The sequence below is a fragment of the Lepidothrix coronata genome, unplaced genomic scaffold (assembly GCF_001604755.1).
Source record: "Lepidothrix coronata isolate B3197 unplaced genomic scaffold, Lepidothrix_coronata-1.0 Scaffold250, whole genome shotgun sequence".
Lineage (NCBI taxonomy): Eukaryota > Metazoa > Chordata > Aves > Passeriformes > Pipridae > Lepidothrix > Lepidothrix coronata.
This window is the reverse complement of record NW_016690430.1, coordinates 429831-442694: the sequence shown is the minus strand read 5'-3', so window position 1 is coordinate 442694 and position 12864 is coordinate 429831. Positions and strand designations below refer to the sequence as shown.

General features: G+C 37.3%; 1 protein-coding gene across 3 annotated transcripts in view; it reads left to right on the top strand.

The window, feature by feature from the left end:
• GRB14 (growth factor receptor bound protein 14) overlaps window positions 1-12864 on the top strand; it is a 61290-nt gene that overhangs the window by 31839 nt on the left and 16587 nt on the right. For all 3 annotated transcript variants that reach the window (XM_017835193.1, XM_017835191.1, XM_017835192.1), the window contains 3 exons: window positions 3678-3834; window positions 8343-8464; window positions 10626-10700. In XM_017835193.1, coding sequence (XP_017690682.1) covers window positions 3678-3834; window positions 8343-8464; window positions 10626-10700 — 354 coding nt within the window. The remainder of the gene's footprint in view (window positions 1-3677; window positions 3835-8342; window positions 8465-10625; window positions 10701-12864) is intronic.

Genomic DNA, 12864 nt, shown 5'->3' with positions numbered 1-12864 from the left:
CTTGCTCCTCCCTCCTCCCACGCTGATTACCTTATATGCTCTTTTACTTATTCTTTTAAACACTTTCTGGCTTTTTTTCTCCTTCTGGTTATTTTTTAGTATAAGAGCTAGGGTCTGCCTTTTCCTGTATTAAATGCTAGGTTATATTTCTCAACATCTATTTTACATTCTGAGTTAATTTGATTAGTGAAATATAAACAGTAATATATTTTATTTTGAAGCAACATTTTTTATAAGAATAATTTTTTTGAGGGATAAAGATGTGTTGCACATACTTCTGGGATCTAGGCTGATTTTTAGTATATTGAAAAATGGAAAGGGGATACGTAGGAATGCTGTACCTCCTTGACTGTTCCCATAGGCAATGAAAATGATTAATGCTTGTCATGCTGAGCCTGGTGCTTTCCTCTGATAGGAAGATCTTGGACCTGCTTATTTCATACTTCCAGTGACTGAAATAGAAGCTATTGAGGTGTTCCTTTTTCTGGCCTTGGGAAGAACTGAAATTTCCTTGTATTTATAAACTAGAGAGGAAAGAAGAAGATTTAAGTGCTACTGAGGTAATTTTTTCTGTCTACTAATAGGTATAGTCAAAGAAAGTGAAACAGCTTGGTTTAGAACAAAGTTTGAGAGTATATGGTAATGAAAACTGTAATGAGAGCTTGTTCTCAATTAGTGCCTCTTTTCTTGTCTGCTGCTTCTGAGACAAATTTTTCAGGGAGAAAAATGGAACAGAGTGAAGATGACTGGCCAGCCTAATGCATCATGATAACCACTAATAAAAATAAAGTGGTCACTCAAGATTCCTCATCTCTATGGGAGGTCAGCACAGCTGCATCTTTAACATAGTCCTTCCACCCTTTAATTCTTAAAGCATCCTCTGTTTCTAGGAAGAGAAGTATAGCAACGTAATTCCAAGGAAAAATGGGACTTCGAATTTATCCTTTTTCATCTGATCCACTCCCCTTGAACTACATTGCCAGCAAATCCTACAAGAGACCTTGCTTCAAACACAACAGAAAGTGCAGACTGAGCAGCTTCCAATTGGAAAAAACCCTCAAAAATCACTCTAACTGATGAGTTTTGTACCATCACATTTAATTCATTAGACAAAAACTGTGACAGAAGTTGATGATGGTGTATTAGGTGACTGTCTGTTGTCTGCTGCTGCATTTGAATCCCTTGCGAGGAAGAGAAAAAGCGCACAGCATTTGTGTTTTATAAGGTAGCAGATGTCATAGCTGTGAGCTGGGGTGGTCTGTTGTCCTAGACTTGCACAGGATTTATTTCCCTGTACTGGAAAGCTGAGTGAGAATACTCACAGAGAATATAAACTGATTTTTTTTTTCTCATTACTTTTTGTTGTGTTGTTTTGTTTTGCTTTAGCTGTGCTGCTGTAGTCCAAGGCCACCTCCAAGGCTTCCTGCTCCCTGAGCTGAATGGCCACAGGCAGCTCATTATCATGACTTGTGTTGCTGTCTTCAGCATTTTAAAAAGTCTTTTTCTATTTCTTCAGCAATAAGAGTGTAGTCATCTGCACTGCAACTCTTAACCCTTTTAAGAGGAATTTCTGTTAAAATCATCCGTCAAGAGCCTCAGCATGGGCTGTACGTGCTCCTGCTGTAAAACAAGCATATCACCAAACTTGATGAGTGCGTGGAGAAAAGTGTAGTTGCTGGTACATGCCATAGGGTCCCTAGCCAGGGTACTCACGTGGATTCCCACCCTGGCTGTATTGTGAGAATATTGAGAAATAGAATAGAATATTTCAGTTGGAAGGGACTTAAAAAAATGACCATCAATACTTGGAAAGGTGCTTTAATTCTCTCCTTTGCTTTCCCTTTCTATACTGTCTCTCTCCTTTCTGGCACTTCAGCTTGTAAAATCCTTTAGGTTCAGACTGAAACAGGCTTGCTGGAGAGACTAATGAAACTGTCCCTGACCTTCAATGCTGCCCAAGTAGTACCTATTTTAAGGTGATGGGATGCTGTTTTGTCTACTCACCTCTACAGCCCTCCGTCCCATTCACAGTGCACCCTACCAGACACCTCTTTTAATTTCATCTTTGAATCCTTGTAAATACTGCAGGGATTTAAATATTTCATGCCAGTTTATCCCGAATGGCTGAACATAGTTTCTCTGTGACTGGAGTAGGACTTCTAAGTTGTGTGTGTGGAATCAGACTCTGCTGCAAACAGGCTACATTGCTGCTGATCTCTCTTGCTTAGCAGTGGGAATGCTGCCAAAGGATAGACATCTTATAAAATCAACTGTAGGTATCAACCATGGGTGTTTTGGCACTATTGAAATCAATAGTCATGTGGTCTTTTTGCCTTTTGTATTAAGTGTAAGTACTGGGCTGCAGCTTAGGCCCATGGAAACCTTGGATCTACTTTTTCCAAGGTCTGCCTCTTTCCCCTGGAAGACTTAGATTTGAGGCTGTTGATTCATGAATACAAAGAGATTTTTCAATGTTTTAGGAGCTTGAGTTTAATGTTTCCCATATCCTGAAGATTGGTGTTGTGGCAAGGGCGGCTTAATATCATGTGGAACTCTTGAGCTGCCATCATTTAATAGCTGTAATATTAAAGCAAATCTTCATGGACTTCATGCTTATTTAGTTTGTAACGAAACTGCTGTATATGTAGTTCCACTGAAAAAAACAGGTGTTTGGAGAGGAGTTAGGCCATCAGTGTGCATTAAAATCTTTGTGTGGTTTTCAAATGGAGTTGTTTTTCCTTGATCTGAAGTTTGGAAAACATGAGTGAGCTGACCTTATCTTTTTTTAATTATTTTTTGATTTTTGCCATTAGTGAGAGAGAAGCAGGTGGCAGGAGATACAGTTGCAGTTCCTTCCTCACCTCCCTACCAACTTCAGCACAAACTAGAGAAGCAGCTGCCGTAACAAGTTAGGGCAACAATGCATTGCTGGTTGTTGATTAGATGCTTGAAATGAGCATGTGTTCAGTAAGGCAACAATTAAAGACCGACTGACGATAACATGCTTGTTTGTCTTTAAGTAAGAACTTCTATCTAACTGTTTAATGAAGGGTTTACAATGGTTATTTAGGTTTTGTGCATGAAGTCCAGGTGAGATGTGTCCTGCATTCTCATGAATAAACTGAGAGGAGTATTTTTGAAACAAATTAAAAGCGTCTTGAACGCCCTTTTGCATTGAGGTTGTCGGTGCTTGTCAAAATTTGAAGCCACTTGCTAGCATCTCCTGTTTTTATTGTCTGTAGAATTATGAGCATCTCGAATCTGACTGCTGTTCTCTGAACTAACTCCTTTATCAAATATATCTACAGTTCTTCAGTCAGAGTTCTTGAGTTTCACTGTTTATGCTCTGTGGTTTATTTTTCAGCTTACTTAAGAATGTATAGTTTCACCACATTTATTTACCCCTTCATTAACATTTTTTTAAAGGGAATGCATCAGTCTGTCCGGTGTCCTGTGGCAAGGGATGTCCAGTAGCCAAATTTAGAAGTGGATTGTGCTTTGCTCGGCTGTTTTGTTCTCAATTATGCCATTGCACTGGAGAGGAATGGCTGTCTTTCATATTGCATTCAAAGTGTATGGGTTCTTGTCTCAGTCATGAAGCTGAGAGAGGAACATATTTGGAGTAACTGAAGCAAAGATTAAACTTACGGATATTTTAGAGTTTTTGTTTATTGCAGGTAATCAAAGTGTATAGTGAAGATGATACTAGCAGAGCTTTGGAAGTACCCAGTGATATAACAGCCAGGGATGTATGTCAGCTCTTGATATTGAAGAACCACTATATTGATGACCACAGCTGGACTCTCTTTGAACAACTTACCCACACAGGTTTAGGTAAGACTAATACTATATGATAGTATGGTGGTAAATAAGGTGTTTGGTTTTCATTTTCACATAGAAGTACAATTTCAATAGAATGGCTTGAAAGGAAAACGATGGGAAGTCTTGCGTGAATTTGTTCTTTTGGAGGATTGTTGCTTCTGATTCTCTTTTTTTGAAAGCATAGCTATAAAGTGGATTTTTTAATGGTGCATTTGCCTCACATTGCTTGATCTGCATCTGTAAGAGTGATTTGGAAGACACTGACAGTTAAGATTCTCACTGCAAATTCTTCCTTGCTCTTCCTTGATATTCTTTGGCAGTCCTTCCTCTCTTTCTGGTATCTCTAGAAAGACTTGGGTTATTTTCATTGCCGATAAAATCCTGTTTGTTCCCAAGACACCTGAGTGAAATCTCTGACATCAGGGACAGAAACGAGTTACACAGTGCTATTCTACCTGGACAATAGTACTCAGTCTTCAGAAACTACATCAGAGTGGGCTGTCAGTATTTTCCTGCAATACAATCAGTTTGGCTGGATTTATGGTGAACTCTGGGACAGGGCTACTTAAAAAGCAGACCAAAACCATTCTTCTAAACCTCCAGATATGGACCATTGAACTGTGTTGAAGTGACTCCATATATTTTAAGTTGCTGGAAACAAAATGTTCTGAACTCCTTTCACATCATCAGTGTTCCTCTAGTGTAGTAAAACTCTTTCTATTATACGGTTTAAAAGGCGTAACCTGTGGTTTCAGAACATAACTATAAGTTTAACTCCTGGTTTCTGTTCCTTTTTGAAGTGTATAGATGTACTTTTGTAGTCTAAAAACAAAAAGGCAAATTAATTATAGTGAGGAATGGGATGTTTTCAGAGATGTAAAAAATGCAGCAGTCAGGAAAGACTTCACTCAGCAAGAGATGAGTTTAGAAGTGCACTGCTGGGATGTAGTATTGAACTGAAACTCTAGTCAGACAATCTTAACTCCTTTTATAGCACTATGTTTCTGTACTGTATTGTGTATGGTTTTGATAGGAAAGTATATTTAAAAAAAAATCGACTAGAGACAAATGCTGTAAAAAATCTGGCTTTAATTTCATGTCACCCAAAGTTTGTGTATTATTCTTGAACTTTGGCACTGGACTGGAGTTACAAAACGTAGTACTTCTGCAAATTCAAGGGCAGTTCCAGCTGCTAGTGCAAAGTGTGGCTTGGGAAGGAGGATGTTCTAGAGGCCTTCCTGCATTCTAAAATATGTAGGAAACTCCTTGGAGTTCTTAATTCTCAGAAGAGACTGCACTGGTACCTGGTAACTCCAGTACTGTTGATTTTTAAAAAAAAAAGAGTACACATCACAAACAAAAAACCAAATACCCCACCACCACTTCTCCCCAACCATGGATATTTAAATATGTCTGAAAGCTGTTTTTAAGGTCCCTTTCTCTCTATGTATCTAGGGATTGCAGCCTTGTGCATTTGTAGAAAATAAATTTGACTGTGCATCAATTATGTTCAACAGCTGTATTTTAAGGATGAACTACAAGAGCTAAATCGGGTTTCTGCCCTTTAATGCTCCTTTATGCTATGAAGGCAGCCACAAACGTTTTTCAAATTTCTTTTCTTGCTTTGTAACATTTCAGAGATATTTGTAACCTTTTGCACTGAATGTATCAGCTGTAAGATGCTTCCAACTCAGAGTAAGGTCAGAGTTAAATCTGGGTCGAGGCTGTAAACGACTGCTATAGAAGAGGAGGTAGCAAAATGGCTTTAGAAAACACTTCTACATAAATAGCAAAAGTGTTTTCTGTGTTTTATAGTGTAGTTGGTGTTTAAATAGCATAGTAACTATTGAAGAAGACACCTTTGACAAACCATGCCAGAACAATAGTGGCACTGTTTATCCAGGTTTATTTATTTGCACAGTATACTTTTTGCCAAATAATCTGTTTTCTTCAATCTGAAGCTTTTCTTGGAGGATTTCAATATCAAATAATTGGTGAAGTTGCTTTTCCTAAGATTCTGATATTTTCAAAATTGCTGGAGACCTACATTCACCATGCAGTCTTCTGACTGCTCCAGCTGCTTTCAACATAGTTCTAGAAAAAGGTTCATTTTAAAAGTAAAATTATTTCCTAGATGATGAGGTTGGCAATTCAACATTGCTAGCCAAGGAAAGGAACAACCTGAGATAGCCTCTATTTTTTTTTTTAATAGTACTGAACGATAATGGAATTATCTTTACGATACCGTTAAATCTGATTTTTTTTGAAAGGTTTAACATATTGATCTTGACTTGCGTTAAGTATATTCATAAGCACTGGATGAGTGGCTTGAACAAACATTTTTCAAATGATGAGTTAGTTTTGGATTGTTTGCTGTTTATTATTGCATGTTTACTCATGTAAATTTGGACAGTCATTTTCATCTCACAAGTTAAGTGAATTGGTAATGAAAGGAGTGAGTCTAATGAAAGCTGTGAGCGAGTGTGTGTGTCTGTGTAAATTCCAGTATGATGTGGATTAATAATTCATCCCTCAATTAGTGAACATTTTCTTTAACATCTAACAGCTGTCTGAATACTCCTGAATTAGATATAATTGCATGAATCTTAGTGAGTTGAGCACAGTGTTCTACTTTTAATCAAGACAGACATTAATTACATCACTGGATTGTGCCTTTATTTCTGTGTGGAAGCATCTGCTGTGAAGGTTTAAAAAGGGAAAAACCCCAACAAAACTGCCACCTAAATCAAAATATAAACCCACAGTCTCTATATTTTAGTTTTCACAAACATATATGCCCTTTGGTGTGGAGCTATATTGTTGAACATTAAGCATGGTCGTGTCCTCGCTGTATTGCCTGGCAGGTGCTGACCAGGTGGAGTTGGCTCAGGGCAAGTGGGCAGGTGAGGTGGTCCTGCTTCCTGTGGCACTGGCTGGTGCACCCTGTCTGCCTGCCATGGAGCACCCACATGGCACCCAGCCCACTGCCTTGTCACCCAGGATGCTCAAACTTCCTCCCTACCTCCAAAGTTTTGCAGTAGCCTGGGCTCTATTTCAAATATCTGAAGTACAACAATTATTGCAGCCTTATAAATGACAATATATTTCAGAACTGTATGTTTTTGGTATTGAATTCAAATAAATTTTTGAATGTTTTTTAGCTTGTCTAAAATTATTGAAGGCAGCTGAAACATGCCTAGATTTGGATGATGCCAGGTACCTTGGTGCTGGGAGTCTCATACTTTCAGTGCAATTCCCTTGTGCGAGGCAGGCTCTGAAAACAGAATGGTTTGCTATAACTGTTCTCCTTTTCAAGAGAAGTACTGTCTTCATCCTGAATTTTCGGCTGAGAAGTTTTTGTGCTGACTGTAAATGGTTTTCTGTTTGCTTCTGCGGCTGAACACATGTTCTAGGGCTCCTCTTTGAGTAGGTGCCTTGGCCAGGCACATCATCAGTGTCTTTCAATCTCTCATTTTGATTTCACTCTCTGCATTCTCTTAGGTAGCCTTTGGGAAAGCTTGTAAAGCACTACCTGTGCAATAATACTGAGCAATGGCTTTCTGGTTTTTATTTAGTTTAAACTTTTTTCCTTGCTGAGTGACCAGAGAGGAGGCTACCTAAAAGGTGTTCTGTCATGCACTTCAATATTAAATCTTCTTTTATGTGCATTAGTTACTTTCCATAGTTAAAGAGACTGTTTTCGATTGTAACAAGCACTTCTCATGTTAGAGATAGTAATAATAAAGACCACAGAAAGGACGGTAGAAACTCTCCAGTCTAGAAGAGAAAAGTGATCTATCTAAACTGAAGTACAGTTTTGCATGTCAGCATTTAGGGATTTGATTACAGGGCTGTGTTTTGGAGGGCACTAACTCAGTGTTTCAGTTCCTTCAAGAAAGCAAGTTGACTCACTTGTAAAATATTCTCTGATGTGACACCTTAAAAGTAAAGAAATACCAGCATCCTTACCCATCCATTGGAGTGATGCAGAATGTCTTATTTTTCTACCAAGAAGTAAGTCTTGAGGAAATGGTGTTTTCTTAAATGTCACAATGCCATTTAAGAGTTTTAAATGTCACCCTAGAGGAGCACTTCCTCTCTATAAAACTGGAAGAAAAAAAAAAGTAAGAGCATCAGTTCTTTAGTGTCTCTTTGCCCTTGCATCTACAGAATGTGTTTTGGAGTAGAGAAGCCTGTACAAGATTTTAAAATGCTTACGTTTCGGTATTTTTAGGGTATCTTTTGTTTTCTGAATTGCTTTATGATTTTATTTACTTCATTTAATCTGATTACAAAATGTGATTTTCATATAGCATCCTTAATCTCTGTCTTTACGGACTCAAGTATTAGTTAAATTCAATGGAAGTTTAACTTTGCTCCACTTGATCTGTGGATCATGAGAGTTCTTGGTCTTCTGCTACTCATGAGCTTGATATTTGCTTTTGTTTGTTTGTTTGTTTGTTTTGTGGGTTTTGTTTGGTTGTTTTTTTTTAATTTGCTTGTGTTTTTTTTTTTTACAGGAAGAGCTATAGAAGACCATGAATTAGTGATGGAAGTTCAATCAAATTGGGTAATGGAAGACGAAACCAAACTGTATTTTAGAAAAAATTATGCCAAGTATGAGTTTTTTAAAAATCCCCTGGTAAGTTCTAACATTGTATCTGTGAAGTAGTGCAAAGACAAAATAGTCTTTTCTGTTACAGACAGATAGGCAGAGTGTAAAGTTGTTAGCATAACATGAGTCAAAAGGAATTATTGAGAGGGAATATATGAAATATGGGAATATATTGTACTGCATATAACTATTGGCCAGTCCCTTTGTTGCAATTGTAAAACATCCATGTTCAGTATTTCGTTGTTTGGGGGTCATGGGATCAGCAATGGGTTTAACTTCATTGCACACGGACCTGCGACAAAAAAAATTTTTTGCAATTAAGTGAACTTTCCATCAAGTGAGCACAAAATAGCAGTGTGAGGAGGGGCACCTATAGCAAAGATGATTTTATTGTTGAAGTGCAGATTGAATATTATGGTCCAGCACTGCCCAGTGGCAGCTTCTCCCAGCTGCAGCTAAATGACAACTGACACAAAACACCATGAGCAGCCATAGCCTATTAGGGGTAAGTGAAAATTAGTGTGCATAAGGAATGGAAAGAGAGAAGAGACAACTTGTAATACAGGGATGTAGCCAAAGGTTAATGCTGCTGATTCAGACTTTGGCTGATGGCAAAGGCCATGGAAGCAGTCCTGGCTCAGCAGGAGAAACCATCTGGTTGCTCAAGTGCATGGTGTATTTGGACCTCTTCTAATGCTGTCTTTTATAAAGCCAGCTCATTTCAGATGTCAAAGGGAGAAACAGCAGAAATATATGAGGGCTGAAAAGGTAGCAAGTGGAAGGGAACTCAAATTATCTACCTGTGAAAAGGATAAAAAGGATAACAAAAGGATAACAAGGATAATAAGGATAACAAAAAATATAAGAGATTTGAGAGGTTTTATGTTTGATTCACCTGTGTGTCTCTGGACAAATCATGTACTCCCCACATATGGAGATGTCAGTACACCGGTAAAAAATTTCTTAGCTTAAGATGGTCTAGAGTTAGTAAAGAAGCTTTCACAGAATCACAAAGTGGATAAAGTTGGAAGGGACCAGGGTCATCTGGTCCAACCTCTCTGCTCAAGCAGGGTCATCCTAGAGCACGCAGCACAGGATTCAGACAGTTCTTGCATATCTCCAATGGGGAGACTCCACAACCTCTCTGGGCAGTCTGTTCCAGTACATGGTCACCCTCACAATAGAGATGTTCTTCCTCATATTAGCTGGGACTTCCTGTGCATCGTTTTCTGCCTGTTGCCTCCAAAGACTGAGTTGATGTATTGGTTAACCAGTGAGTGGAACCAGCTGTGGAGTGTGGCAGGCATGCAGCTATCACTAGAGTCAGCAGCTGTAGCTCATTAGAGTTCTTGCCGTTCCTGCTGAGTGATTCTTCTGTGGTCCCAGGTGTAGCAAGAATGCTTTATCAGAATGAATTTATATGAATTACCCTACCAGTAGTTCAGTGTTATTAAAAATGGAAATCGGTGGACATTGGGTGGCCAAGGGAATATTAGCTTCAGACTTCTCCAGGCCTTGAGAAAACATTATTTTTGATGGTCAAACACTTGTCTAGTTCGTATCTGCATGATTATATTGAACTCCTCAGATGCAGGTCTTGAGCTTTCCTTCATAATGAAATTGTCATTTTAAATGTGGACTTTTTAATCCCATCATGTCGATGTAGTCAGATTTTTATGTTAATTCATATCATACAAAGTGGAAAATTAAAACCCACAAAGACTTATTCTGTATTAATGGAAGTTATTCCCAAATATTTACTGGTTTATTTTATTTTATTTCTAGTGTAATGGAAACAATAGAAAACAATATACTGTTCAGCACATTGGTGTATATCCTCCCTACTTTGTAGCATATTGAATCCCCAGGCAAGAAATTACTACCAAAAAAACAACACTAAGGCCCAAATATTGCAAGATGAGACCCAAATATTGCAGTATGATTTGCATTGCTGTCTGAAATTCTCTTCTAGAGACCACTGATGTTTTCTCAAAATTTTAAGTTTTTCAGTAAATAATACATAGGATGTCACAAATTTTGGGATGATATTAAGGTAAGCTTAAATTATTGGATCAGAGAATCTGCAGTGCCTTGCACCGCATTGAGAACTTAAATTGGACATCCAAAAGAGATAGAAAGTTTTATATTTATTTTTACAGAACTTTCATACACATTTTTGTTGTTATAGAACTTTTTTCCAGATCATATGATATCTTTTCCAAGTGAGACAAATGCTGCTCTAAGCCACTCTGGGATATTACAGGTATGTAACCCTTCAATGAAGATGAGCCAGCATAGCTCAGAATTTCCCATTGTTTGTGTTGTGTGAGCATAGTTCTTTATTGCTGTTGGATCTGTTGCTGTGTTTTGAATAACTCAAAACATGGTTAAGAACTTTTTGCCTTACGAGATATGAAATGCTGTGTCCCTTCCAGGCAGTTATTATGTGTCCACACTTGCAAACTTTCACATTCTTTCAGAAGCAAAAAGCACCAAAACAGACAAAATGCAGTGAAAACATTAAATACCTTTATTGGGTATTTTAGGTGAAAGACCCTTTTTCCTTAAAAAGTATTGCAGTACTCAGCACATACTTAGCAGAAGGCTATGGTAGAATACTGAAGAACTGGTAATGTGATACCAATGGATATAAAAAAGAGCTAAATGGTTAAACCTAATGAGTAGAAAATTTAGACTGACTAGTATGATTTGTTAGCTTGAAGGCTACTGTAGCCTTCAAAAGAAATTATGGTAGGTCACTCAGTGTTAGTCATCTTTTAAGCAGACACAAGATTCTAATTTACAGTGAGAATAATGAAATGATAATACAGAATGACCATATCAGGGATCATCGTTTTACTTTCAAAGGGGGAAAATGAGTAATAAAGGTGGAAACATACACATCACTCTTGTTTGCTTGTCACTAGAAAAATTAAGTAATAGGAAAAGAACTTCCACTGATCTTAAGACAACAGCACTATGTATAAGTTTTGCTGATCAAGAATAACTGGAAAGGCAACATAGTAACACAGGATATTTAAGGTAGAAGTAAAAGAAACAGAAATTACATTTTTTTAAAAATCAATATAGTAAAGTCTACCTTAGCATCCACCAGTAAATGAAAAATGTTTTAGAGAACTAATTCTCAAAGGATTTCTCTGTATTAAATAGTTGTATCCATATAAAAGTGAATGTTAATCAAGAGGTTAAGATTATCCCAAATGTAGTAAAAAATGTTGCAAATTAAATTTGACACACACTAGAATCTGAAAGTCATTTTTACAAACCTACGTAAAATCTTTGTAATTTCAAAAGTGCTGCATATCTACTGAAAATTGGTCCACTTTTGCTACCTAAACAACAAAATAGATTTTGCAGTCTGCCAGAAACATTTCATTTAGAAAATCCTGTCCCCTGTATTAATAGAACTTTATATTTTTTGCTCTCAAATATAATTTGGTAGTTTGAAAAAAAATAATAAAGACTTTTGTAAGGGAACTGTTTGCCATATACTCTTGCACAGAACATGTGCAGAGCTTGTGGGTAAGATTAAGAATCATTCTAAATATATCTAGTTACTTGCCATTTTGATAGCTTGAAAAATATGTTGCAAACTCTCCTCTGTTGCTCTTTGATGTTGTATTGTATGTTTAATTGTATTTCATCAAATAAAACTTAGTAGGCACAAAGTAGAGAATACCTCGGTGAATTGTGCAGCTTTTGTGCACGTTTCAGCAGAAGCTGTTGGGTAAATTGTTTACAGTGAGTCACTATTTCCTTGGAAACTCTCATTAAGACAAGTTAATGGGCTTGCATTATTATTTGTGATGTGCTTAGTCAAGTATCAAGAGAGACATTAGTTTTAACAACTCAATGCTTACAAGTGATTAAAAAAATCACTTCTGATACTATTACAGCTTTTTGTGGATTGAGCTGTAAGCAAGTAAAATGTTTTTTCGGTATGTTTTTCTTGACTTTCACTGAAAGTGAACGAGTGAGTATTTTGGCTGATGACTTTAAATCAGGGCATCTTTGTAGAACAGAGTCACAAAACCAAAAAGAAATTCACCTGTCTCTTATCCATTTAGCATGTGCTAAGTAAAAATACTAGGTCTGGGATATAGTGAATGTCTGTGTATCCCAAAGAGAGAGGTTTAATCGCTGCTGTGAAGATCTTTAGCCTAAGAAAGAAGTGTGTCGCTGTATTGGTTACAGTATAGCTGCTCTGAGACACAACACTCTGCACATGTCTAGTGCTAGGCAATATGGATCATTTGGAACTTGTTTCAGATTATTTTTGCAAATTGGATGCTTTAAAATATGTCAAAAAATGAATATAGTATGAAGATTTTAAGATTATTATTAAGAGCCAAGCTTTAATGTCTTTAATCGCTCTGCCATATAAAGTCTCTCTTTCCCTGGCTAGT